At 62.4% G+C, this 25,181-nt stretch overlaps 3 protein-coding genes across 4 annotated transcripts; 1 reads left to right on the plus strand and 2 right to left on the minus strand.

Annotated features, from left to right (window-relative positions):
* Positions 1–43: 43 nt before the first annotated feature.
* LOC136023941 (receptor activity-modifying protein 1-like) lies at positions 44–3,504 on the minus strand. Of its 2 annotated transcripts, none has more exons than XM_065698962.1 (5): positions 2,619–3,504; positions 2,181–2,219; positions 2,020–2,046; positions 1,631–1,772; positions 44–1,529 (listed from the first exon to the last, which is right to left on the minus strand). In XM_065698962.1, the coding sequence occupies exons 1-5, from the start codon at positions 2,671–2,673 to the stop codon at positions 1,205–1,207; spliced, it is 588 nt and encodes a 195-aa protein (XP_065555034.1). In that variant the 5' UTR covers positions 2,674–3,504; the 3' UTR covers positions 44–1,204. The 2 variants fall into 2 exon arrangements, with proteins under 2 accessions (XP_065555034.1, XP_065555035.1); XM_065698963.1 differs by having other exon boundaries at positions 1,296–1,435.
* Positions 3,505–3,580: 76 nt separating this feature from the next.
* On the plus strand, positions 3,581–16,368 carry EZH1 (enhancer of zeste 1 polycomb repressive complex 2 subunit). The gene is made up of 20 exons (XM_065699532.1): positions 3,581–3,646; positions 4,101–4,221; positions 4,735–4,863; positions 4,982–5,101; positions 6,123–6,243; positions 6,816–6,989; positions 7,837–7,939; positions 8,205–8,368; positions 9,182–9,273; positions 9,955–10,135; positions 10,318–10,514; positions 10,868–10,959; positions 11,450–11,490; positions 11,873–11,998; positions 12,976–13,154; positions 13,716–13,811; positions 14,106–14,187; positions 14,324–14,404; positions 14,628–14,712; positions 14,821–16,368. The coding sequence occupies exons 1-20, from the start codon at positions 3,636–3,638 to the stop codon at positions 14,879–14,881; spliced, it is 2,256 nt and encodes a 751-aa protein (XP_065555604.1). The 5' UTR covers positions 3,581–3,635; the 3' UTR covers positions 14,882–16,368.
* Positions 16,369–17,251: 883 nt separating this feature from the next.
* Positions 17,252–24,912, minus strand: CNTNAP1 (contactin associated protein 1). Its single transcript, XM_065699533.1, has 24 exons — positions 24,761–24,912; positions 23,693–23,794; positions 23,318–23,511; positions 23,078–23,225; positions 22,660–22,863; positions 22,384–22,568; positions 22,156–22,299; positions 21,536–21,797; positions 21,309–21,458; positions 21,072–21,243; positions 20,877–20,983; positions 20,669–20,788; positions 20,328–20,531; positions 20,080–20,236; positions 19,839–19,966; positions 19,584–19,751; positions 19,297–19,515; positions 18,982–19,221; positions 18,662–18,898; positions 18,390–18,517; positions 18,205–18,298; positions 17,853–18,086; positions 17,695–17,742; positions 17,252–17,607 (listed from the first exon to the last, which is right to left on the minus strand). Exons 1-24 carry the CDS (start codon positions 24,837–24,839, stop codon positions 17,417–17,419), a joined length of 3,915 nt encoding a protein of 1,304 aa, XP_065555605.1. The 5' UTR covers positions 24,840–24,912; the 3' UTR covers positions 17,252–17,416.
* Between the last annotated feature and the right edge of the window lie 269 nt (positions 24,913–25,181).

Genomic DNA, 25,181 nt, shown 5'->3' on the forward strand with positions numbered 1-25,181 from the left:
GCTCCGCTCCCCGCGCCGCACGTCCAGTTTTACGAGGCCGCTGTTTGTTTACTTGTGTATTTCTCTTTAATCCTGTCTGGGCTGGGTTGTGAAATCCCTCGTCTCCTGCGTGGAGGGCAGGCAGGCAGCCCGGCAGCGGGGGGAGAGGATGGGGAAGCGCAGTGTCCCCGGTGCCGCCCGGGCTCAGGGGACCCACAGCCCCGACAGCGCGGCTCCTGCCTCCCCCCGGCCACCTGCCCCGTGGCCGGCATCGCCGCGGTAGCCCCGGGCCGCTGCCTCAGCCAAGGAGGGCCGGGTGGCGGCGTGACCTGCCCGATGCAGGCGGGGAGGTGGGGACGGGGCAGAGGCTTGGGCGACGTTGCCAGTCCCCGGCCACGCCGCCTTCCTCCCGCACCGCCCTGCCCGCGCCCTTCGCTCCTGGCTCCGCTCCTGCCTGTGGGGGCCGAACCCCCCCGGCAGCAGCGCTGCCCCGCGGCATTCCCACCCCAGGAGCAGGCTGAGGCCGAGGGAGCTCATTTCACCCCCGGCCCCGGGCAGTGCGCGTCCGAAGCTTCCCCTTTAACAACCCGCCCATGGGATGCGCTGAGTGGAGTCGGAGCGTGATGAAGCGCAACTCGGAGGGACCCTCCCTGCTGCAGAAAGCTGATCTCGCCGGGCTTTGCGCTCCCCGGCAGGGCCGCCTGACCCTGCCCCACCGCCCCGCAGCAGCCCGGGACCTTTCATGGGCGAGCGGCTGCATCTGGAAGCCATCAGGGCCCTGGCGCTCCGGGGGCAGGAGCCCCCTGGTCCAGCTCTTGGTTGGAGCCACTGAAGCCTCCGGCTGGGCGGCAGGAGCCTCTGCCAGGGAGACACCCAATGATCTCAGCACAGCCCCGGGGCTGGGACGGCTGCCCTGCTCCTGAGGTGTCCGGAGGGGATAGGCAGGGACGCGATGGGCAGGGACAGGGCAGTGGCTGCCAGCCAAAGCTTGGGGCTCCCCCCGCCCAGCCTGGCATCCCCATTGCTCCGCGCCAGCTGGGGAAAGGGCTCGTCCCATGCAGGATCAGGAGCCCAATCCCCTTCTCCTGACTCTCCCCTGCTTCGGGGCAGACGCAGGCACCCGGAGCCCCAGACCCAGCTTCCCCCTCCCCAGTGCCATGGGGACCCACTCCATTCCCAGGGATGCCCAGACCTCCATCACCGCTCTGCACCCCCAGCCCACCCCTCAGTTCCCAGGGCTGGAAAGGAAGGGGGCAGCCGCTGGCTCCTCACAGGCATGGGGGGAGGCAGGGGCTGGGGTGTGAGCCCCCTTTGGGGCTCTGCTGAGCACAACGGCTGCTGCGAGGGGCACGAGGCAGCTGAGCCCCACGGCCACAGCCAGAGCCAGCCCGGGGGGCATCACGCTTGGCCGAGGGGGCTCAGCCCCTGTGCAGTTGGTGAAGTATTCAGCATGAACCTGTCGGAAGAAGGCGTCGAGGATGGAGTTGGGCCAGGGGCAGGAGAGGAGCTGGGCCAGCAGCTGGGTGCAGCCGGAGAGCTCACTGTAGGCACTGCAGGGGGGGCAGAGTGAGACCACATCCGCTGCAGTGGCCCCACTTTGGGTGTGCATTCGGCAGCACCGGGACCAGCACCGGGACCAGCACCGACCCACCTGCTGATCTGCTCCCAGCAGCAGCGGCTGCCCTCAGGGGTGGTCATGAGGCTGGCGTGGAAGGGAGCCCAGCAGTAGAGGGAGATCCAGTCCTGGTAGGTGTCCTGGCAGCGGGCTGCCCCCCCCAGCACCTCCGGCAGTTCTGCAGAGCACCGGACAGTCCCTGGGATGTCCCCCCCGCCTCTCCCTCCGATTTCGGTTTTGAGGGGGATGTTTGGGGTCACAAGTGGGAACACTCCCAGCTCTGCCCATTGTGGGCCCGTCTGCCATATGGGAGTTCAACGCATGGCCCTGGGGGTCCCCACTTGGGCTGCCTACGGCCATGAGGGCCCTGTGACCTGGGCCCTTGTGAGCCCCAGAACAGATCGCAGGAGGGCAGCTCTACTCACCGTCATCATCCAGGTACACGTAGTAACCTGGAAGGAGAGACAGTGCTGTCAGCACCAGCAGGACCTGCAGCACTGTGTGAGGGCAGCAGAGCCCGTGGCTCTGGGGATGCTGTGGCAGCTGGGGCCACAACCATGCTGGGACTATGGCATCAGGGTCTTACCTTCATCCTCTAGGTCCCCATCCTCTGTGTCCCCACACCCTGCAGCAAAGAGACACGGGGTGCTAGGGCTGCACTGAGGCAGAGCTGGGATGCTCCCAGCACCTCAGACATGCCTCCTCCTCCTCCTCCCAGGCCGAGCTGAGCAGAACAGAGGTGACTGGGCCGAGGGGAGGAAAGGGGAACAGGAGGCTCCTGGCTCTGCCTTGGCATTGGCAACAGAGGCAGAATGGTTTCCGAGCAAACACCGGCCCTGTGGGCAAACCCAAGGGGAGGGCAGGAGAGGACACGTTGGAATGGAGCGGAGAAACGGGCCAGGGCACCCATGGGGACTCGCTGCCAGGCCAGACCCCGTGCCCAGCCTCTTGGGCACCTCTATGCAGCCCCCCGGCTGCTACCCCCTCTCCGCCCCGCACAGCCCCAGCTCCGGGCTGCTCTTACCGCGCTGGAGCAGGGCGAGGAGCAGGCAGCAGAGGATCCGCGCCCTGAGGAGCATCCTCCCGCCACCGGGCCCTCGACACCCGGGCTGGGGCCGGGATCGGGGGGTTTATCCCAGTGCCCGGCCCGCCCCAGCGCTGCCTGCCCACTTCCGAGCCAATGCCCGGGAAGGTCGGGGGGACGCCGCGCTCCCATCCCGTCTGACTCAGCGAAGCTCCAAGGGCATCAGATGCGGGCCCGGTACGGGGCTGCGGGCGCGGGACAGCCCCGCTCGTCCCCCAGGGTCACCCCTGCGGGGCCGCCCCCCCCTCCCGCCGGGAAGCGGAGCCCCAGAACGCAGCCCTCGGTCCCCGTCCAGCAGGGCCGAAGGGGAGGACGCGACCCTCGCCGGGGCCGGGCCCGGCACCACCCGCTCAGGCCGCCGGGGCCCCCGGCGCAGGAAAGCCGCCGCCAACAGCCGCTTCCTGCCCGGCGCCGCTGCAGGAAGCTCGGGGCCCGCCCGGCCGCGGGGCCCAGCCCCGCCATCGCCCCGCAGCGATGCAGAACCCACGCTCCCCGGGTCTCCGGCCTGTCCCTGGCCGCTCAGGAGCCAGAAGCGCAGTGGCCACCGGAGCCGGGGTTGCCTCCTCGGTCCCGGCTCCCCCCGGGCTCGGAGTGCGGCAGAGTCGGGGCGAGGACGGGCGCTGCCGGGACCGGGGCGGGCAGAGCCCACGGGGAGACGGGGCCAGACGCACCCGAACGTGTGCAGACACCGGGCTCGGACCCGCCGGGTGAGGCCCGTTCCCCGCAGCCGGTGCTGGGGATCTCTGGGCTGTACCCAGAGAACCGGAGCCCTGCCCGGGTCCTGCCGCTCCGGGCCCAGTGCCCGTGCGCCCAACACCCGCGTGCCCGAGCTCCCCGGTACCGGCGGGTGCACGCGGGGGGGGCGTGGCTATAGAGAGGGGCGGAGCTATTCAGGGGCGGTGCCTCTGACGGGGCGGGGCTATCTCGGCGCATGCGCAGGCGCGCAGGGGCGGCGGGATGGCCGAGGAGTGAGTGCGGGGCCCGGTGGGGAGCCGCGGTACCGGGAGGGGTGGGTGCGCCGGGGCCCGCTCTTCCGCTCCGGTGTCTGTCACCGCCGCAGCCGTGCGGCCCCGCGGGGAGAGGCTCGGGCCCGGCGGGGGTGGGGGGGGGGCTCTGTAGGAGCCCTCAGAACCGGCGCGGCCCGAGGCCCGGCTCGCAGCGCACCCCGCGGCTCCGGCCCGGCCCTTGCCGGGGGCCGCGCCAGGCCGGAGGTGCCTCGGGAGCCGGGCCCGGAGCCCCCGGGCTGCTTGGGCCTCTCGGTGCGCTCTGCGTGCTCGCAAACAGGAACTCGTGCGGGGTTACCGGGTTCTTTCCGAGTTCACGTCCACGCTGCGGTCAGACCCCGCGGGGTCTGTTCCGGTAGCACTTGGGCAGGGTTGAGCTCCGCGTTATTCGGTGTTTATTCCCTCTGCACTTCCCCAGGAAAATGGAAATCGCTGCTCCTCCAACGTCCAAGTGCATCATTTACTGGAAGAGGAAAGTCAAGTCTGAATACATGCGCCTCCGGCAGCTCAAGAGGTTCCAGGCGAACATGGGAGCTAAGGTAAAGGCTGCTCTGGCTGAAGGGGGGTCTGCTGAGTGCCTCAGCTGGTAGCACTTGAGCAGCTCTCAGGTGGGTGCTTCATCCTGTGGATTGCTCAGCTGCACCCCAGTTGCAAGCTGGGGAGGTTGGAAGGGATCCTGCTCCTCCTCGGGCAGCGCTGGGTGTTGTGCTCGTGAGGTGCTTGTGCAGCAAAGGGGACTCATCTCCACTTGGGCCTTAAAGTCTCCCTGCTGGGGGTTCAAGGGGACTCTGCTGCTCGTCTCCTCAGAGGCAGGGTTTTGGAGGATGTCGGCTGGGATGAGGAGGTACCAAATGCTGCTGGTTGTTGGGAGGACTTTAAGCAGAGTTTTGTACCAATGCTGAGTTTAATTTGAATTCCTTCTAACAGGTATCATCAGTTTGAGATGCTCTGCCTTGCATATGCTTCTGATACTCAAACCAACATCTCGGGAAGGGTTTTAGTGTTCTCAGTGTGATTTCTTCAGCTCTGAGTGCTGCTTTCCCTCACTGCAGGCTCTGTTTGTGGCCAACTTTGCGAAGGTTCATGAAAAGACTCAGATCCTGAATGAAGACTGGAAGAAGCTCCGCGTGCAGCCGGTGCAGCTCATGAAGCCCGTCAGTGGGCACCCGTTTCTCAAGCAGGTGTGGAGAGGGAAAGGGGCTCAGCAGCAGAAGTGTGGAGTGGAAGCAGCCTCTGCAGGGAGCTGTGCGACCGGGGTTGCTTGTTTCCTCACTGCCTCTCTCTGTCCTCCTGTTCCAGTGTACAGTTGAGAGCATCTTCCCAGGGTTTCCCAGCCAGACGCTGTACATGAGGACCCTGAACACAGTGGCACTGGTGCCCATTATGTACTCCTGGTCCCCTCTTCAGCAGAACTTCATGGTATGTAGGGAGGCTCTGGGGCACAAGGGCTTGGGACAGTTTGTGTGTAGTTGTGGTGTGGCTGTGGAGTGATTGGGCCTTCTTCAACCCACTTGTTTTAAGTGATGTCTGCTCTAAAGATGAGGGAAGCTGTTCATTTGGCTGTCTGTTTTGTTGTATCCCATAAAACAGCCTTGTATCTATGCTGTCCTACCTGACTCCTTGGTAGGGTCACTGTTATTTCAGAGGATCCATGGAGCAGATATGGTTTGTTGCTTGATGGTTTGTTTTTCCCCCCCTTTAAGATTTTTCTTCTTTTCTCAATGAAGAGTTTTATTTCCTAGGCAGGTCCTTTTCTTTGTGACTGGATTACCCTGCTGGTCCCATTGTAAGGGTGCTACTGAGGGTTAGTTCCTTTGTGGTGGAAGAAAGGCGAGTGAATTAACGCAGGTTTTGGTGTGATGTTGTTAAGATTACCTGTTAAGCAAGCAGCTGGCCTGGCCTGGCTCTTTGCCTGCTCTGGGGTGTGGTTGTGTCCCTGCACCCTGCAGGGCAGCTACACGCCACTGCAGACCGGGGCACAGTGTGAGGCCAGCGACTGTAACACAGAGCCAGCCGTGGTGCCATGGCAATGGAGAGCCAGTGTCCTTGCTCCTGTGCTTAACATGAGAACAGCTCCTCAGCTTTGGCTGTGTTCCTCTGGGAGTGAGTTACCAGTTTGCCTTTTGCTGTTCCAGTTCTGTGCTCTCTGCCTGAGCACAATGTCTCTGACGTTTTTTGGTGGTTATTGCTGGCAGCGTGTGTGGTTCTGAGTTTCTGCAAGCGTTGGAGGCACTGCTCTTCTTTCTTAAGGCAAACAGCACTTTCAGGGGTCAGATTTATGCTGCTGGCACGGGATAACAATGGAATGTCAGGGATGAGGCATCTGAAATTGCAACTTGGGAGGGTGAAGCTTTGCTTCGTGCTGCGGGTCTGCATGGGCAGGAGGAGCCTCGACCAGGCTGCAGGTGCCGCTGCTCTGAGTTGTATCTGACCTCTGCAGGTGGAGGATGAAACGGTTCTGTGCAATATCCCTTACATGGGAGATGAGGTGAAGGAAGAAGATGAAACTTTCATTGAAGAACTTATTAATAACTATGATGGGAAAGTCCATGGAGAGGAAGGTAAGAACAGTCAGCACTGCTGGGTTCAGTCTCCTGTGATGAACATATCAAAGTAGTTAAGAAGTCAAAAGGTGGCAGCAGTAACCAGCATTGCTGTGGGAGCTCTTAGAGCAGAAAACCAGGAGCATGCCTGCTGTTCTAGCTTGCAGCGATACGGTCCTGCCTTTCAATACCCTGCGCTGTTCTAGCCTCTTCTTCTGGAGCTGTTGTTAATGGGAGTTCATGTGCTCCAAGATGCTGAACAATATGTTAGGAGTTGCTCAGCAGCTTTGCTTTGCTTGTGACCTCAGTCAAGGCTTTAATCAGGCTTTTCAGAAATGCAGAGCAGTGTGATTCCCTGCAGTGCTGCCTACCCCATCATAAAACGCTGCGTGGAGGGAGGAAGGCAGTGGAAAACTGGGGTGCCCTGTCTTCAGATGGCACGAATGATGCACGCTGCTCTTGTGACTCCCTAGCATTAAAATCCCACCCGTCCCTTCAAACCTGAGAGGTTCTGGCTTGTGATTTACCACCGTGAGGAGCGTGGAAGAGGAGGGCACTGCCGCAAGCTGGCTGACATCTCTGTGTTTCAGAAATGATTTCAGGGTCAGTCCTCATCAGCGATGCTGTGTTCCTGGAGCTGGTGAATGCCCTCAATCAGTACTCGGACGAGGAAGAGGAAGGACACAATGATTCTGAGGTTAAACAGGAGGACGGGAAAGAGGAGCTGCCAGTCACAAGGAAAAGAAAGCGAATTGCAGCGGAAGGTGGGTTTGGCCACAGAAACTGGGGTTCCTTTGGTCACATTTCCATCCTGCCCTGCCTGGTTGTTAATGCGTTGCTGAGGGTAGTGACCAGCTTGGCAGGTTCTGGTCCCCGAAAGCAGGGGTGCAGTTGGTTGTTCTCACCATCCCCTTGGCCAGGATAAGAAGTCTCCAGTTTAGGGTGCGGTGAGGAGAATTTAATGCGTCATCTGGAAAACCCTGTCAGGGTGAGATGAGCAGCAGTGGGTGTTATCTGAGGAGGCTGGGAGCTCTGCTCCTGGAGGTTTCAAAGTGCTGGTCTGGCAGGCACCTGCCAGGGAGTTGGTAGGTAGGTCCTATTCAGCTGCAGGCAAAGGTGGACGGTTTCAAATCCCTTCCAGACCCATTTTCCATGTATTTGTTCCTGTTCCCTCTCCTGTGCCACCTGGAGCTCTTGTTGCATAGAGATAGCTCTGGTCTGTGGGATTTTTCTTGTGTCCTGCATGACCTTAGGAATGCTGACTGCTGTTTTTGTCTTTGGTTTATAGCGATATGGGTAGCAAAAATATCGGGACCCTTTTTTAAAGGTAGAAAAGCATTGTCTGCAAATCCTGTTTTGGGAAAAACAAGCAGTGATAACAATCCTTTAGAAGTCATTAAGTGGTGGGGATGCTACAGCTCTAAATTGGCAGTAATGCATCTGGAAACGCCTTGGCCTAGCTGCAGGGCAAAAGGCTTATCCATTGTATATGGGATTATATTTTAAGAGGCAGAAATGTAATCCTGAACACCTACTGGAATCGCTGTGGAAGCAGAAAAGAGATGTTCTCATATGGTTTAACTGAGGAATTGTCTCTCCTCCTCTTCTTAGGTAACAAGAAGTGTTCAAAGAAGCGCTTTCCGAATGACATGATATTCACTGCTATTTCTTCTATGTTTCCTGAATACGGCTTCCCAGAGGATATGAAAGAAAGGTAGATTTGTGCTGCACTTGTCTGTTCCCTGCCTTGGTGTCAGTTGAAATCTCTGTGTCAGCAAACAGCGCTGTGCCCTGAGCACAAAGCAGAGCTCAGCCGGCTGCGGGCACCGCCAGCAGAGCAGCTTTCAAGTGTTAAGAGGCTTTGGTTTAGCCTCCAGGTTACCTGGCTCAGGGTGCTGCTGCCCCAGATGGTCCCTGCTTGTGGGATGTGTCCCACAGGAGGCAGGGGGGTGCATCTGTGGGTGTCTGTGTGTCCACAGGTACCGGGAGCTCACAGAAGTGTCGGACCCGAACGTGCTGCCGCCGCAGTGCACTCCCAACATAGACGGGCCCTGCGCGAAGTCGGTGCAGCGGGAGCAGTCCCTGCACTCCTTCCACACCCTCTTCTGCCGCCGCTGCTTCAAATACGACTGCTTTCTGCATCGTAAGTGCAGGCTCGGCCGGACGCTTCCCTAGAGCCCTTCTCTCCTCAGTTTTCCTCAGTGCTTCGTGCCTCTCCCCGCCGTGCTTAGTGTCTGTGCCGCAGGCTTTAGAGGGTGGTGCCTCCCCGGAGGTTGCAGTGAAGCCTTAGGAGCCTACAGGTGCCCAGAAGCCTTTTATACAGACGGCTCCACTTGTTTCCTCAGACGGACGGGACCGACCTGCGTGGCCGTCCCGCTTTCACCACTGCTCCGCGCTTGAGCCTCCGGGCATCTGTGCCATGACCAGACTTCACTCTTGCTTTGCAGAAGCTCATCAGGGAAAGCCATGAATGTTTCGCTTCCAAAGTCTGGACATGCCCTTGTGTTTTGTTACTTCACTGGAACTTACAGCTTCATCTTAGTCATGTTCCTGCGGTTTGTCCTGCCCAAAGCCTTTTGGATGCTGTTGGACCTGCTGTTTCCCAGGTCTGAGGGCTTCTTTGGAAAGTCACAGGACTCTTTCCAGTGAATTATTTATTAAAAGATGTAATATTAAGATCATGTGGTCTTTTTGTTTCAGTCTGAAAGCAGATCTTTTTCCTACGGCCTCTCCTTCCCAAGTGTTCCCCCACTGCTGCCGAGTCCCCGTCACGGGTTGCAGCATGGGTTGGAGTCCTGCCACCTCCTTCCCCGCTGCCAGGAGAGCTGCTCGGGGCTGTTGCTGCCTGCCTCAGGCTCCCACTTCCCTTCGCTGAGCTCGTGCTGCCCTGTCCCTTGCAGTGTGTGGGGAGACTCTTGGAGGGTGCTAATAGTAAAGATAACTATTACTTTTTCAGCTTTTCATGCTACTCCTAATGTGTACAAACGAAAGAATAGAGAGACCAAGATCGAGCCAGATCCTTGCGGAGCAGACTGTTTCCTCTGGCTGGTATGTTTCTGCATTGCTGCTTTTGAAACCACAGGAGAAGTGGCTTGTCCAGCCCGGCCCTGCAGAGCCCTCTGGTTCCTTTTCACAGCTCTGATCTTTCAGAATTAGTTCTAATCCTCATTGGATTCAGGGAATCCAAATGCAGACCTTACCAGATCCATTATCTTAGTAAATCTCCAATGAAGACTAAGCTTGTAGGTACCAGATGGGAAATTGTGGTGACAAATGATTTCCCTGGGCCCTGTGGGGCATTCGAAGAATGAAGCCCAGGTTCAAAGCACTGGGGGGAAAGACTCGAGCTATTTTAAGTGCTCTTTCAGAGCTGCAGCCCAGCCGTGTTATGGGGTGGGAGCTGCAGGGATGTGGGTGCCCGTGGTGGTGTCAGTCAGCTCCAAGATGTGCACTGTTCTGGGCAGCCGTGGAGCTGGAACAGAGGGAGAGGCCACGAGAACCTCATTGCAGGGCAAGAGGCAGGGGAGTAGGGCCAGGGCATTTCTTCCAACCAGGCTGTGATGCTGAACAAAGCAGGAACGTGCAGTGTGGGCAGCTGCTGAAGTGAGCACTGGGGCAGGCCTTCACCTTCTCTTGGTGGTGGCAGGGTTTGTCCCAGGCCCTGTGGAAAAGCCTTTTCTGTGTTCCCTGGTCACCTGCCACCCGCCTTGTCTTCTGCTCTGCTTGCAGGAAGGAGCCAAGGAGTTCGCTGCGCTGCACAACCCCAGGTCCAAGTGCTCAGGCCGGCGCCGCCGGAGGCACCATGTGGTGGGCGCTTCCTGCTCAAACACCCCAGCTTCCACCGTCACCGAGGCGAGGGAGGGCGACAGCGACCGAGACACGGGCAACGAGTGGGCTTCCAGCTCCTCAGGTACGATGCCAGTCCCGGGGGCTCTGTCCTGGGAAGGTGGGACTGTGCCTCCGGTGCTGCCTTGCAGCAATGGGCCAGCGCCCCCATCCCAGCAGGCACTGGGCGCTGCTGAGCTCTGCTGCCCGCGGCCGGGTGCAGTTCTCCCATGCTGTACACGGTCCAACATCTCCCGTTCCTGCCAGAGGCAAACTCCCGCTGCCAAACGCCCACCAAGCAGAAGCTGAGCCCGGCCTCCTCCCAGCTGTTTGCGGTGGAGACGCCGCAGGAGCCCGTCGAGTGGACGGGAGCTGAGGAGTCGCTCTTCCGTGTCTTCCATGGGACCTACTTCAACAACTTCTGCTCCATTGCCAGGCTGCTGGGAACAAAGACCTGCAAGCAGGTGGGGGCCTGGGGAGTGCAGCAGCACCGCAGCTTCCCTGTTGGTTTTAATCCCTTGCAGTAACTCGCCCCGAGGAAGGTGTTCCATCAACCCTTGGTGGAGCTCAGTGTTACGTGGCCCTTGGCAAGGACCAGTCTGGTTGGCTCCTTGCAGGGGGATGGGTGCTGGCAGGGTGGGTGCTCCTGAATCCCAGCCAAGAGATGCAATGGCACCTGTGGTTGGTGGCACTGGGCACTGCTTACTGGGACTGGGAGCCCCCTTGTGTGTGTCCTTGCACTCCTGTTTATGCTTCACATCAAAACAACTTGAGTGCATTGAACTTTAGTTGTCTTTTTCCTTCTGTTCCCTTGCAGGTCTTTCAGTTTGCAGTAAAAGAATCGCTTATAACAAAGCTGCCAACAAACGAATTAATGAATCCATCCCAGAAGAAGAAAAGGAAGCACAGGCAAGTGTTGGACATGCTTGTTTTGTTCTTAAAATGCAACCAGATCCACTGCTTTCTGTGCCAACGCATTCCTGGTAATCCCCATCTGGCTCCCATCTGTGCACACATCCCGCTGTCACACAGGGCTGCTGGTGCTGCTGGCCCTGGCCTGTCCCTGGTGCTGGGGGCTCTATGGCCCCAGGCTGGAGCCCCACAGGAGCAAGCAGTGCCACTGGAGGGCTGGTGCTGTGTCCTCCCAGCAGCCGTAGCTCCCTGGCTCATAATCTCCTTTGTGTGTGCTGATCCCAGTGTGTCCCGTATTATTCTGGCTCTAACATTTGCCTTAAGTAGCTGCAGCTGCATCATTCTCATCTTTCTCCTGTTTCTGGCTGCCTGGTGGTTGTTAATGCTTGAGGCTGGAATTGCCTGTCTGCTCTGCTGGGTGCTTGTGTCCTGCCCTTCCCAATGGAGGCTCCTGTGTCCTCTCAACCCCTCTGTGCTTCTCTTGCAGGCTGTGGGCTGCGCACTGCAGGAAGATTCAGCTGAAGAAAGGTAACGTTGGCTGTGGCTGCGTCCCACCGGGTTCTCGGGGAGCTCCCTGGTCACACAGCCCCATGGCCACATCTCCCGGCCCTGCTCCTTGGGGTGCCGTGGTGCTGGTGCTCCTGAGCCTGGCCAGAGCCTCTCCTGCTCTTGCTTCCACCACAGCGGAGGCTGAGGTTTGGTGTCTGGCCCTGCTGTTGGGGGCAGAGCAGTTGTGGGCGTTGGTGATCGCAGCTGTGTGCCTGTGGGTGCTGGATGCCACTGGGCTCCCTGCCCTCTGCAGGCACACGGCGACGTTGCAGCTTCCCTGCTCCAGAGCCCTGCGTTTGAGGCTTTTCATCCTTCCTAAGATGTGCGGCTTCTGATCCGGGCATTTCCCCTCTTGCTCTAGATAATTCGCCTACCCAGGTGTACAACTACCAGCCTTGTGACCACCCCGAGCACCCGTGTGACAGCTCCTGCCCTTGCATCATGACTCAGAATTTCTGTGAGAAGTTCTGCCAGTGCAACCCTGACTGTAAGGAAAAACCTGGGACCGGGGGGTGGGAAAGCATCCAGCTCTCCTGGCACCGGCCAGAGGGAGGGTGCGGAGCTGCTACTTGCTAGAGGCTTAATTCCTGCATTCACTGCTCTGCCCATCTGCAGCAGCTCCATTTGCGGTCTGCTGAAATCCAAAGGGAAACTTCTGTGCTGCCCCGTGACTCAACAGCTATGATTCGCCCTCTTGTTAGGGAATACCCATCTGCGTGCCTGTATCCAGCACCAGGAACCGCGGGTGATGCTGTGGGTCCCTGAGAGCAGGATGTGTGGGCAGCAGTTAGGGTGGGAGTTGGGTCACTGCTCTGCCATGGTTATTTTTCTTCTCTGGGCTTGCATTCCCAGCTCTGCAATGGAGATAACTGTATTTGTCCACATCAATGTGGCTTCTGTTGGTGGATTAGTTAAGGGTTATGGCAGAGCTTGGGGCTGGAAGGACCACAGGGTGACAGGGAGCCAGCTCAGGCTCCAGGATTCCCTTTACTGGTCTGTTATGTTGATACTATCAGAACAGTTGACTTTCAGCCATCATAAGCAGTCCCAAGAGGCAGATCTGCATCACCACCCATGCAGATGGGAAGGACCCTGTGCGTGGTGTGAGCGTGCACACAGTGTTTCCTGGTTCACTTCCAGCTCTGGTGCCCAGGCTGCCTCACATTCACCTTGACTCCTTGTGCTCCTGGCAAGTGCTGACCTGGTCACTTTGGGGGTAGGAAGGCTGGCTGGGGCCTCCTGTCTGCTGCTCAGAGCACAGTGGATGTAGTGCTCCTCATTAGCACAAAGGCACCTTCCTTATGTGTGCACGGTGGTGGGCAGGAAGCATGGCCCTCGGCCACAGGCTTAGTCCTGAACCTGCCCAGGGGCCTGCCAGGGTGAGACCTGGCTCCGGAGGAGCTTCCCTGGGGCAGGGACACTGAATGGCCGCTGGGTGCAGAGCCCTGTGCTGTGCTGCTGCAGGTCAGAACCGCTTCCCGGGCTGCCGCTGTAAAACCCAGTGCAACACCAAGCAGTGCCCGTGCTACCTGGCTGTGAGGGAGTGCGACCCGGACCTGTGCCTGACCTGCGGGGCTTCGGAGCACTGGGACTGCAAGGTGGTCTCCTGCAAGAACTGCAGCATCCAGCGGGGTCTCAAAAAGGTACTGCCAGCATCAGCGGCTGGTGGCGTCTGCCTCGGGTGCACTGGTACCAGCAGAGCCCCGGCTGCGTGCCACTGAGGAGCTCTGGAAGAGAAGCTGCTCTGAGCCTTCGGTAGCCTTTAGCCTGCAGTAGGGACTATGGATATGGAAATCAAGAGAAGGGAATTGCATGAGGAAGGGTTGAGAGCAAGGTAGTGTAAAATGTGACTCTGGGGAAAGGCTCAGTCCTGAATTCAGGACAAGGGATTGCATGTAAAAAAGACAGAAGTTCAGAGAAAGATACAAATTAGTGGGTGTCAGGTAATGTGCAGCTCCAGTCTAGTGGTGCTGGGACACCTCCGTCTGCAGGGAGCTGTGTGTCCCCTTAAACCAGGGGATGCTGCATAGAGACTGGTCCCCCTTCTCTTTGTGGTGCTGGGCCCTTGAGCGTAGCATTGGCTGTTCCCTGGTGTGTGCCGGGAGGTGCAGAGCTCCTTGCTCTTCCCAAGGCAGGGTGGGATCTGGGTGCTGGGGTCATGGGCCTGCTGACCATTGACTGCTTCCTTTCCTCCCTGGCTCCAGCATTTGCTGCTGGCACCATCGGATGTCGCTGGCTGGGGGACCTTCATCAAGGAATCCGTGCAGAAGAACGAGTTCATCTCCGAGTACTGTGGTGAGGTTAGTGCTCCTGCCCATGCCAGGGTGCTGTGCTGTGTCTGACCAGGTTTGGAGGCTGAATCTTGTACTGTTGGGGACCTATCGCAGTACTTTCTAGGCCCTCCACCATGGAGGAGCATGTCAGGTACATGCTGCTCCTTGGGACCTCAGCTCCTCTCTCTGCTCCCTCCCCAAAGCCCTGGTGAGCTCTGGCCACTGGGGTGGGAGGGCAGGAGGGAGACGAGTCCCACTCCTCGCAGCACCCCTGGGTGTGCCCTCTGGCACTGGGTCTCTCAAGGTGCTCTCCTTCTCCAGCTGATCTCACAGGATGAGGCTGACCGGCGAGGGAAGGTCTATGACAAGTACATGTCCAGCTTCCTCTTCAACCTCAACAACGGTAACTGGCCTGGGGCTGCGAGGGTTGGATGAGACCCGGGCAGCCTGGCAGGGGCTGGTGGCCGGGTGGCGATTGCAGCCCCTGCAAGCAGGGCCTGTCCATGCTACAGTCTGGGGCTTTTTCTGGTGTTTTATAGATTTCGTTGTTGATGCCACCCGCAAAGGCAATAAAATCCGCTTTGCCAATCACTCGGTGAACCCCAACTGCTATGCCAAAGGTGAGACAGCCCAGCCCCACCTCTGAGGGGTGGCTCTCTGGGGTCCTCTTCAGCTCTGGGATTGCAGCGGATTCTCCGGGGTCCCAGATTGTCCTGAGCCTGGACAGAGGCTCCTCTCTGCAGCCGGTCCCATTCCTGCTGGTGGGGCTGGGCAGGGCTGAAGCCCTGCAGGAGCAATGGGCTGCAGCCATAGCCCCGTGTCTCTGGTGTCTCTTTGTTGCAGTGGTGATGGTAAATGGAGACCACCGGATCGGGATCTTTGCCAAGAGGGCGATCCAGGCGGGAGAGGAGCTCTTCTTCGATTACAGGTACCGGGGGAGCGGCTGCTGAGGATGGGGGTGCAGGGTTGGCCCCACTTCCTTGTGGGGAGCATGGGGGGGGTTCACTGCAGCAGCTGTGACTTTCCTGTCTCATAGGTACAGCCAGGCCGATGCCCTGAAGTATGTCGGCATAGAGAGGGAGACAGATATCATCTAGGCTCCGTGTGGGGCAGTCCCTAGCCCACCCTGCTGCTGCACCCTGTAAGCAATGCCATGTTTGCTTCACGCTGACATGACTGCTGCTCTTCCCGTTGCTGAGTGTGTCACAAACGCTACTTCCCACCCAGAGAGAGACTCGGGGCAGGAGTGGGAGCGGCTGCTGCCAGGGGCAGCTTTGCCAGCACTGGAGCTCTGCTCTACTCACCCAGGCTGGAGGGAGCCATGGGCCGAGGCTGGGGCTTGAAGCAAAGTTGTGCTGCAGGAGCAGAGACAGCCACCCGGTCTCTCTCTGTTTTCCATTGACTGCTGGAAGCACACGACCGAGTGTGGTACCACCCGCACCGAGACCAGCCCTGTCCCCTGGGATAAGCTCCAGTCTCAGGTGCCTCCTCTTGCTGCTCATTTTGCCCCATTGATGGGAACAGCAAGAGGGTTGAAGCCATACAGATATGGCCACAGTGGGGCCTGGATTGCTGTGGCTGAGGCTGTTTCCTCTCTGCCCCAGCTGGCTGGGGGACAGGGACCAGCTCACCACGGGTGATGTGATGCAGGGGGATGTGGAGAGCAGCACTATGCAAAAAGTCACTTTGGGTAGTGGAATACCACTGAGCTGGTTGGAGATAATGTTACTGGAATGCTGCTGCCAGCACAAGAGGAGGCTGGAGGCAGCAGAGCCCCATGAGCCTGAGGATGCCCTTTGGTGTGTCCAGGTGGTTGTTGGCTCATCCTGGGGCTGGCACACAGATGCCTCTGCCCCCAAGGTCTGGGTCCTCCCTCCTTTGGTAGGACAGTCCCTGTTGGAGGAGCATGGGCCTGGCCCTGAGGATAAAGGGGAAACGTTCTCTGCGGGGTGAGGTTTGGCCTTAGCACCACATGCAAAAAGAAAAAGCAAAGCACTTTAAACTGCTCCTCTCGGCCAGCAGCCGCGTCCTGTCTGTGCTCTGGGGGTGCAGGGACCACAGAGGGCTGAGATTGCTGCTCTGCAGCTCCATTGCAGGGATGTTGGGATGGGGTTATTGGGCAGAGCCCCGTGTCCCTTTGTGGGGGTAGCATTTGGGGGCACTGCAGAGCGGAGCGCTGCTGGGTCCTTGCCTGGCTCCTTGGAACCGTGGAATAACCATGGCGTAGCTCATCCCTGCTGCCGTGGTCCATGGATGGAGCGAGGTGCTGGGTCTGCCCCAGGAGCCAAGCCCTGCACTGCAGGCTCTGTCTGTCCGTCCTTGTGCTGTCCACGCTGCCCTCCTGAGGCTCGGAAGGGTCTGGGTCTGTCTGGAGCAGTGCTTGTAGATGCCAGCTCCCGCCTGCGCCTGCCCGGCTCCCCCCGACTCTGCTCTCAGCTCAGCGCCCTCGCCACTTTGGCCACATCTGCACTAGGCCAGGCTTGTGTCTGTGGTTTCTTGACAGTGGATGACAATGATGCACTTTACAAATAACGTGGCTTGTAGCCTTTGTCATAATAAAGTGGTAGCGAAACCCCCCTCCAAAGGCTCTCTGGCCTCTGTTACCCTAGGGAGCAGCCAGCGGTGGGGTCTGTGTCCCCTGCCCCTCCTCTGCCTGCCCTGGGTGGCAGCCCCGGAGCCCAGCGGGGCTTGTGAGCAGGTCCCGGTGCCACCAGTGCCTGGATCCCCACTGGCTCAAGTGTGGGAGGAGCAGAGGTGTGTGGTGGGAGGGCAGGGTCTGTGTGTGTAGGGGCATAGCAGGACCCTGAGCTGCACCCAGCCTCTGCTCCTCCATCCCGCATCCCGCTCTGAGCCCGGGCGTTGCTGTCGCCCATGCGGCCGAGCCGTGAGCGAGGAGAGGAGCTCCCAGGTGCCCGGGGGAGGCAGGGGAGCATCGGCCGCTGTCATTCTGCCTTTATTTGAGTATCCTCACATCTCAGTCAACGAAACGGGTTTTGTAAAAATAAAGTGCCCAGTGGAGCTCGGCCTTCGGGTGGGTAAATGCGTTTCCGGAACGTCGTCTTACCACGGTACAGCGAGTGAGCGGGAGCGTTCCCGGGGCTGGAGGGGACCGGCACAGACCCGGCCCCGCGGACGCAGCCCCCGGGAGGAGCTTCCCGTTGGCTTTTTATACAAACGGAGAGAATAAAAAACCCGGGGTGCAGGAGAGAGCGTCCCGAAAGGATCCGTTACCTGAGCGGGTGAAAGCGGCAGCGAGGGGCGGTGGCATCATGCGCGGCAGCGGCCGGGGGCACCGGCACGGGTGGGTATCGCTGGGTGCGGGGCTGGAGCCGGGGTCCTCGTGGCTCTGGCTTAAGCGAGCGAAGCGGCGGCTCAGCTACGTGAGAGCGGGGCGATGCTGCCCGCACCGGGGCACCCGGCGGGGCACGGTGGGCGCTGGCGCTGCCCCCGTGCCCGGGGCTTGGCGCTGGGTCCTGGCCGCGCTCCGGGGCCGGGGCGGTGGCGGCGGGGACCGGTCGGTCGTGCCCCGCGGCGGGTGTTGGCAGTTCAGGAGCACTCGGCCCTTTGGTCCCGCGATGCTCGCTCGGCCCCAGGGCTGTGGGGCTGCGAGCCCGTCCCACCCCCGGGCACCGCTAATCCCCTTTGGGCTCCTCCAGGATCTGGGGCAGGTTCTGGTCCTTGCGTGCCGAAGGCGGTTTGGCAGCGCTGCCGTAGTCCTGGATGGCCTTGGGCTCGTTGGTGTGGTAGGAGCCCTTGTAGCGGTGGTGGTAGAAGTAAAGCAGCACCAGCAGCCCCCCGAGCAGCAGGAGCAGGAAGATCACAACTGCAGGGAAGAGGCAGCGGTGAGGGGCTGGGGGGCAGCACAGGGCTAGGGCAGAGGTGGGGGGCACCGCCCGGGTGCTTCACTTACACCCGATGATGATCCCGATCCAGCCATCATCGTGCACATGGGGGAACTCTGCGGAGACAGAGAGGCTGAGACCCGGCTGCAGCGCGGTCTTGTGCTGCTGCAGCATCCCCTCCGCAGCCGATGCTTGCTGGGGGGGGCGGGCCCACCACAACACCTACCTATGTCCATGTACCAGGGGTCCATCTCGGGAGGGATGAGGATGGTGGTGAGGGGGAGCATGGAGGCACAGTTCGACTCCACCAGCTCCCCACGGATGCTGTAGGGCTTCAGGACACTGGTGGGGTGGAAGATGGCTTTGAGGGGGACGAGAGTGTTGAACTTCACCCCTGAGAGGCAGCCCGAGAAGCCGGGCGTGTTGTAGCGCTGGATCTCGGGGTCGATCACACCGGTCTCTGTGGGGGCACAGAAGGAGAAGGCTCATCCCCTGCAGAGGGCAAGGACCGTGCTGGGCAGGGAGCACCCCGAGACCCCAGCATGGGAGTGAGCAGCCGAGGGCAGGACCCAGCTCACCCATCACGCGCCCCAGGTACAGGTTTTTGGGCGAGTCCAGCTTGCTGTCCACGAACAGGGAGAACTGCTGCTCCATCACCGGGAGATAGTCCACCTGGGGACAGGGACGGTGCCAGCTCCTGCCGAGCCTCCTCTGCCTCCCCTCCCAGCCTCACCCGAGCCCCACAGCTCCCCACAGCCTATACCTGCGTGTACAGCGTGCGGTGCAGGCGGGTGATGTTCACCCTATGGGGCCTCCCATCTGTCACTGGCTTAGTGGTGAGGGCGAAGACGTAGGGGCTGGTGCCCAACTGGTAGCGCAGCTGCAGGCTCCCTGTGGGCAGAGTGGGGCCATCAGTGGGGCCGGGGCCCTGGGCAGTGGGCCCAGCCCCTCCGCAGCACCGGTGACTGGCATTGGCAGGGAGGAGGGTCCCGTGCGGCTGCGGTACCCGGGGGGGGTCCCCGCAGGTTCCCCCACCGTCATCCTTGATGAGCACGGCCATGTAGTCCTTGACGAAGGTGCTGACGTAGAGCAGCACGGCGGGCGCCGCGGTGGTGCTGAAGCTGAAGCTCACCTCCTCGCTGGTGAGGTTGTAGCCGGGCAGGGGCTGCCAGGGGCTGCTGATGATGCTGGCAAACTCGCGGGCAGCGTACAGCGACATGGGCAAGATGTTGTACCGCACCCAGGTGCCCTCCTCGAAGTACCCGCCGATGTCTGCAGGGCACGCGCAGGGTGATGGGAGCACCGGGGGAACCCCAGGGAGCCCCATCCCAGCCGGGGGAGGACCCCGCGCTCACCGTGGTTGCAGAAGGGCCCGTCGAAGGCAGAGACGCTGCAGTTGCAGCTGTAGTGGCTGTAGCGCTCGACGCAGAGCCCGCTGTTCTGGCAGGGCACTGGCGGGTCCTGGCAGTGCCCGGTGCAGTTGACCCGCACGCCCTCGGTCTCGTTGGCTTTGCCCTCCAGGTTGAGCGTCACCCCGTTCATCCGCAGCGCCCGCAGGCACCCCAGGAACGGGCGCATCTTGTGCTCCGCCGCGCCTGCAGCGGGGCCGAGAGTCAGCGCCGGCGGCACGCGGGGACCCGGGCACCGGGGCCGTGGCCGCGGGCTCTCACCGACATAGAGGGGTCTGTCGAAGTCCAGGCGCACGAAGCTCTGCGGCGGAGCCTGCCGCACCACCCAGGGCAGTTTGTCCACCCGCAGCCGCGCCAGCTTCACGTTGAGCTCAGCCTTCACCTGGTGCCACTCGTCGTCATTCCAGGGCACCGCCGACCGCACCGTCAGGTTCTCGTCCCCGTTGCCGATGTCGTAGGCAAACACCACGTCCCTGGTGGCTGTAGGGACACGGTGTTGGCAGGAGCCCCCGGTCGCGCCACCCCTCGCCCCCCCTGCCTGCCCCTACTGTTGAGCTCCACGCGGATGTAGTTCCGGGAGCCGGGATTCTCCAGGAAGACGCCGGACTGGGCGGTGGTCTTGAAGTAGAAGGAGATGTCGAGGCTGTGGTTGGCCTGGAAGGTGGGGAAGAGCAGGGCTGCGCCCTTGTTGAAGGAGATGGTGTTCCAGGTGTTGCCTGCGGGGAGCAGGAGCGGTGAGGGCCGGGCATGGACCACCACAGCCACAGCGCCCCGTGGTACCCGCTGTGGATCCGGTCACTCACGGTCTCCGTAGCAGCGCAGGGGCCCCAGCAGGAACTGGGCTTCGGAGCCGGTGCGGTTGGTGTCTCCAACCACAACCTGCGTGACGGGCAGGTGGTCCACGAAGGTCAGCAGACCCTTGTCCGTCCTCCTGCGCATGGCACACGTGTTGGAGGGGCCGTGAGGGGCTTCTGCCCCTTCGCCAACCTGCCCCTGCCCGAACCCCAGCCCTTGTGCCCCCCATCCCACCCCACCACCTCTCACCACAGCGCGTGGTCGGCGTCACAGTTGCAGAAGTACTTGGGGTCGGCGCAGTTCTTGTCCAGGCCGCAGGCGCAGCGCTGGATGCCCGGCCGAGAGCCCCCCCAGTAGTAGTGCCGCTCGTCGTGACGGCCCATCCAGAAGCTGAAGGGCAGCCCGGCTGCGGGCACAGGGGAGGGTGAGGACGTGGTCCCGCAGTGCGGACCCACCATACGGCCCCGCGCTATGGCCCTGCTCCCCCCGCAGCTCACAGGGGGTGTTGAGCAGGCGGGAGCTGTAGCAGTGGAGCTCGATGCGCTGCTCGCAGTACTCGGAGGCGTTTGCCAGCGCCGAGACCTCGGCCCAGGAAGCGTTCCAGTACTCCACAGCGCCCAGGTAGGGCTGGTCCACGCTGGAGCCCGTCACCCGCGTGGCGTAGTGGCGGTTGTGCCGGATGATGGTCCATGCGCGGTCCTCTGCGGGGGCAGGAGGATGCTAGGTCCAAACGCCAGGACCCCCCTGCTCCCTCCATCCTGCTCCAGCCCCCATACACAGGCAGAGGATGGGCCCTGGGGGCACTGGGTAGCGGGGGGCACCCTCCCGCTGCCCCCACCTCGGATGTCGCAGTACACGGTGAAGGGCTTGAGCGGGCCGCTGCCATCCGGGTCGATGGTGTAGTTCCCTGAGGTTTTCCCGCTGACCCGGTAAGCATCGCACGACTCCTTGTAAAGGGCTGGAAGAGGGAAACAGGGCTGGGGTCAGCGTGGGGGGCAAGTGGGAGGAGTGCAGGCGCCCGTGCTGCCCCGACACCCCAGGCTCACATTTGTGGCAGGTCTCTCCCTTGTACCCTGTCAGGTCACAGATGCACATGAAGTCATCCCAGGACTGGATGCAGCGGCCGTCGTGCTCGCAGAGGTTGGGGGTGCACCTGAGGGCGCAGAAGGCTCCTGTCCTGGCACCAGTGCGGCCCCCAGTGCCCGCCTGTGCCCAACCAGCACCCCTGTCTCCATTGATACCTGTCCGTGATGCCACAGACGTTGAAGAACACGTTGAAGTACTGCCCCAGCCGGTGCTGCTCCAGCAGCTCCATGTCCACGGGCTGCATGTCCACGTTCAGCATCTGCAGGCAGCCGTGGAAGGCCGTCTGGTTCGAGCGGCAGCCGGTGACTGAGGCTGGCTTGGGGCAGCCTGCAAGGCACAGCGTGGTGAGCAGTCCCCAGGCACCCATCGCCCCGGTTCCCCCCGCCACCCACCTCCGAAGAAGTACTGGCTGCCGGTGCGGAGCTGGAAGGGATGCGCCACCCGGAACTCGGCACCATCGTCATCGTCGATGGTCACCACGGCCGAGCCGTCCCGCGCCACCAGCTGCACCGAGTGCCAGAAGCCGTCGTTCAGGCGATGCCCTGTGCAGGGACAGGATTGTGCGTCAGAGATGCTGCCGCCAGCCTGACACCGGCCCCGCGCTGGCCCCGCAGCCCACCTGCGGCAAACTCCAGCTTCTTCTTGCCGGGCTGGGCGATGGAGACGTTGATCTGGCCCTCGCTCAGCACCACCTCGAGGGAGCCCAGGCGGTCGGCGAAGCTGGTGTAGAGCAGGAGCCCGGCGGTGTCCCAGGAGCGGAAGCGGAAGCTGACGGAGAGCCGGTTCCTCCGGGGGATCCCTGGCACCCGCACGTAGTTGTTGATGCCGGCGAAGGTGATGGGGCTGTACAGCTGGTCCCGGCAGTAGTGGCCCACGCTGCCCTGGGGGCGACCACAGGAGGCGGTGAGCAGCGGGATGCCCCCTCATCCCATCGTATCCTGGCCCCTCCCATCCCATCCCGTCCCATCCCATCCCATTCCACTCATCCCATCTCAAACCATCCCCACAGCCCTGGCCCCGATCGCTCCCGATCAATCCCGTTGCCTGGCAGAACCAGCAGACGCCCCGGGCCAGGAACAACCTCCCGCGGTCAATGCAGTGCCGCTCGGCTGAGCACAGCCGCTGCCCGTCCTCACGTCACCCCACAGTGGGGCTGAGGACCTGGTCCTCCTCCAGGAAAACGGTCCCCCCACAGCAGGGATAGGGCCCCTGGGCAGGGGCTTCCACCCAGGGCTGGACCTCAAAGCGGATGTTGGGTCTCCGGTGCCGGGCCAGGTCGGCGATGTTGACCCCATTGAAGATGATGTTCTCCACGCAGCCCCGGAAGTTTTGCCGGTAGGTGAGGTGCTGCTTGTCCTGGTCAATCACACCCCCAAAGAAGAGCTGGGATGCAGAGGGAGAGGGTCAGCCCCTTGCTGGGGTTGCTGCGCATCAGCATCCTGGCAGCTCCCTGCCCACTGCACCCACCTCCGTGTCGAGGTCGAGCTGGTCGAAGGTGCCGTGGCAGCGGAAGCGCTTGACCTCCCCGTCTAGCGTGAGGTTGACGTGGCGGCCATAGCGCTCGATGTGCAGCGAGTGCCAGTGCTGGTCGTCCAGGAGGCTGCCCACCGTCACCGTCGTATGGCCCTCGGTGGCATGCACCGGGCTGCTGCCTGGGGATGGGCAGCCTCAGCTGGTGGCTCCCCAGCCCTACAGCCCCCAGCCCCACATCCCCCAGCCCTACAGCCCCCAGCCCCGCTTCACCTAAGCTGATGTGCAGGAAGAGCTGAGCCTGTTTGAGCTCCACTGTGATGTAGTCGCCCTGCGCGCCCTCGCTGTGCATCAGCACCCCGTCCTGCTCCAGCGTCTTGAAGTTGAAGGAGATGTCATCCTCCATGGTGCTGATCCTCTTGGCCCGGAAGCGGTAGGAGATGGCATCGTCCCCATCGAAGTAGAGCACGTGGGACCCTGGGGAGAGCAGAGTGGCCCCGGTCACGTCACTGCCCACAGCAGCAGGCGCCTGGCATGGGGAATGCTCCATCCTGTTACGTTTCATGCCAGAGCTGATGACTGCAACACCGGCACAACCCCTCTGGGAAAGGGGTCTCCAGACGTGCTGGAGCCGGGGGCCAAGTGGAGCCCCCCCATGCAGGGCTGCTGGAGCCCCAGCTCGGGTACTCACGATAGGGGCAGCCGTAGAGGCCCAGGCGCAGCCCAATCTTCCCGCGTGGGTTCCAGGCCACCGGGATGATGCGGATGTAGCGCGCGAGGATGGGGTAGTGCAGGTCGTGCCGCACCACCCCGCTCTCATTCACGTTCCCAAAGAACGTCTGGGGATGAAGGGCCACCATGAGCACCTCGCTCCAGGCAGTCGCTCCTCCCAAGGATCCCCCTTCTGCAGGGACCCCTGGGCAGCCCTTACCCAGTTGCTGCCTTGCTGGAAGAAGGGTTTCCAGCTGGTGGGGTGGTCTCCGTAGAGCACGATGTAGCGCGTCAGCCAGTCGTAGGTGTTGAAGGTCCCCTGCGTGGCCACTGCATTGATCCGGTGCTTTTGCATCAGGTCGATCTGGAGCCAGGGTTGCTTGTCCCGGGGGTCAGGGGACCAGCCGCTGGTGCCTGCAGGGGGAGCGGCTCAGCCTCACTGCAACACCCGCCTGTGGGTGGGAGCTGGACGGCTGCGGGGCTCACCCCCAGCCCGGGTGAGCATCCGAGGACCCTTCAGCCCCACACCAGAGGGACACCCCCTGCCCATGGCTCTCCCCCGACCCCGTCTGTACCCCGGTCCCTGGGGACTCACTGTGCAGCCGGGCAAAGTTGGCCGAGTAGAAGATGCTGTATCTGGAGGAGGCACCGAGGGACCAGGAGTACAGGGGAGAGACGAGCTCATCGTAGCAGGGTCCTGCGGGGAGAGCGGGGCTGGGGCCGGGCTCGGGGCCCTGCGGCGACCTCTATGGCTCTGGGGACCCCGGGACCCCGCGGGAGCGGCGGGTCCAGCTCCCGCTCTGCCCTCCCACTGCAGCGGAGCTGACACACCTCTGCGGGCCCCTGCACCGGCCGCCGCTGCACTGGCGTGAGCGCAGGGACCCCCCCGCCCCGGGCAAACCCTCCCCAAAGACGGCTCCAGTCGGGTCCCGAGCCCCTCGCAGGGTCCCCCCGGCCGGGTCGGACGGAACCGGGGAGCCCAGGAGCGTTTGCAGCACCCCCGGCCTGGGCACTGCGGGGCCAGGGCAGCCGCGCTGCGCCTAATGCTGCATCACCCCTGCCTGCACCGTCCCTGCCTGCACCGCCCCTGCCTGCACCGTCCCTGCCTGCACCGCTCCTGCCTGCACCTTCCCTTGCCTGCATAGTCCCTGCCTGCACCGTCCCCCGCCTCCATCCCCCGCAGCCCGCTCGTCCTCACGCCACCCCGGCCCCGGGGGACGGGGCCAAGGGCTCCGGCTCCAAGGGGCTGCAGGGACCAGTCCGGGGCTGCCCCGCGGCCGGGCCGGGACCGGCGGCGGCGATGGCCGAGGTGCTGGCGGTGCTGGCGGAGCGCGGCCGTGCCCGGGGATGCGGCGCAGCGGGGCGGGTGCTTGGGGCATCCCCGGAGGCTCCGGGCCGGTGCGGTGCCACCGGCGAGCGGCTGCGGAGGAGCGGACCGGGGAAGGGCAGGGGGAGGGCGCACGGACGCCTGTGTCCGGGGGTGACCTTGGGGACGATGCGGACCGGGGAGTCGGGGGAGAACGAGGGATGCCCGGAGGAGAAGGGGGGGATGTCCGGGAGAGCGGAGGTGAGGGCAATGGTGCTGCTCAGGGGTGCGGGGCCGGGCAACGGGTGCGGTCCCGCAGTGCGGAGCGGCCGCTCCCGAGGCTGCGGCCCCACTTACGTGCGAGGCAGCCGGGCCCGGGGCGCAGGAGGCCGGTGCAGGCGGCGAGCAGGAGTCCGAGGAGGCGGCGAGCGCTCATGCTGGAGCGCCCCGAGCGCCCTCGGCGCCGCCGCTCCCGGTGCTGCAGCCGCGCGGCGGAGCGGGGCCGACGGCTCCGCCCACGGCGGGGAGGGGGGGGGGCGTCCCCGGGACCGGGATGCGGCGCAGCGCAAAGCCACGGCCCCCCCCCCCGCTCTCCCTTGTGCCGCGCCCCCGAGGGATGCTCCCGGGGGTTAAGGTTGGGGATGCGAACAGGGACGTGCAGGGAGCTCCCCGGGTGTTACCGGGTCCTGGTCTCGGTGTCCAGAGCCAGCGGTAGCCGGGAAGGGGCGAGGTGGGGCTGGAGCGGTGCCCCCGGCGCACCCGCAGCAGATGTGGCAGC

Source organism: Lathamus discolor, chromosome 20 (assembly GCF_037157495.1).
Source record: "Lathamus discolor isolate bLatDis1 chromosome 20, bLatDis1.hap1, whole genome shotgun sequence".
In the NCBI taxonomy this organism is placed as follows: Eukaryota; Metazoa; Chordata; class Aves; order Psittaciformes; family Psittacidae; genus Lathamus; species Lathamus discolor.

Coding starts and splice junctions, on each gene's coding strand:
- EZH1 (XM_065699532.1), top strand. Junction 10,960..11,449: donor AAGAAGAAAAGGAAGCACAG/GCAAGTGTTGGA, acceptor CTTCTCTTGCAG/GCTGTGGGCTGCGCACTGCA. Junction 11,491..11,872: donor GAAGATTCAGCTGAAGAAAG/GTAACGTTGGCT, acceptor CTCTTGCTCTAG/ATAATTCGCCTACCCAGGTG.
- LOC136023941 (XM_065698962.1), bottom strand. CDS start 2,673: ATGCTCCTCAGGGCGCGGATCCTCTGCTGCCTGCTCCTCGCCCTGCTC. Junction 2,220..2,618: donor CCTCGCCCTGCTCCAGCGCG/GTAAGAGCAGCC, acceptor TCTTTGCTGCAG/GGTGTGGGGACACAGAGGAT. Junction 2,047..2,180: donor TGGGGACCTAGAGGATGAAG/GTAAGACCCTGA, acceptor CTCTCCTTCCAG/GTTACTACGTGTACCTGGAT.
- CNTNAP1 (XM_065699533.1), bottom strand. CDS start 24,839: ATGAGCGCTCGCCGCCTCCTCGGACTCCTGCTCGCCGCCTGCACCGGC. Junction 22,569..22,659: donor CTTCCTGCACATCAGCTTAG/GTGAAGCGGGGC, acceptor GCCCATCCCCAG/GCAGCAGCCCGGTGCATGCC. Junction 19,516..19,583: donor CATCCGCGTGGAGCTCAACA/GTAGGGGCAGGC, acceptor GTGTCCCTACAG/CCACCAGGGACGTGGTGTTT.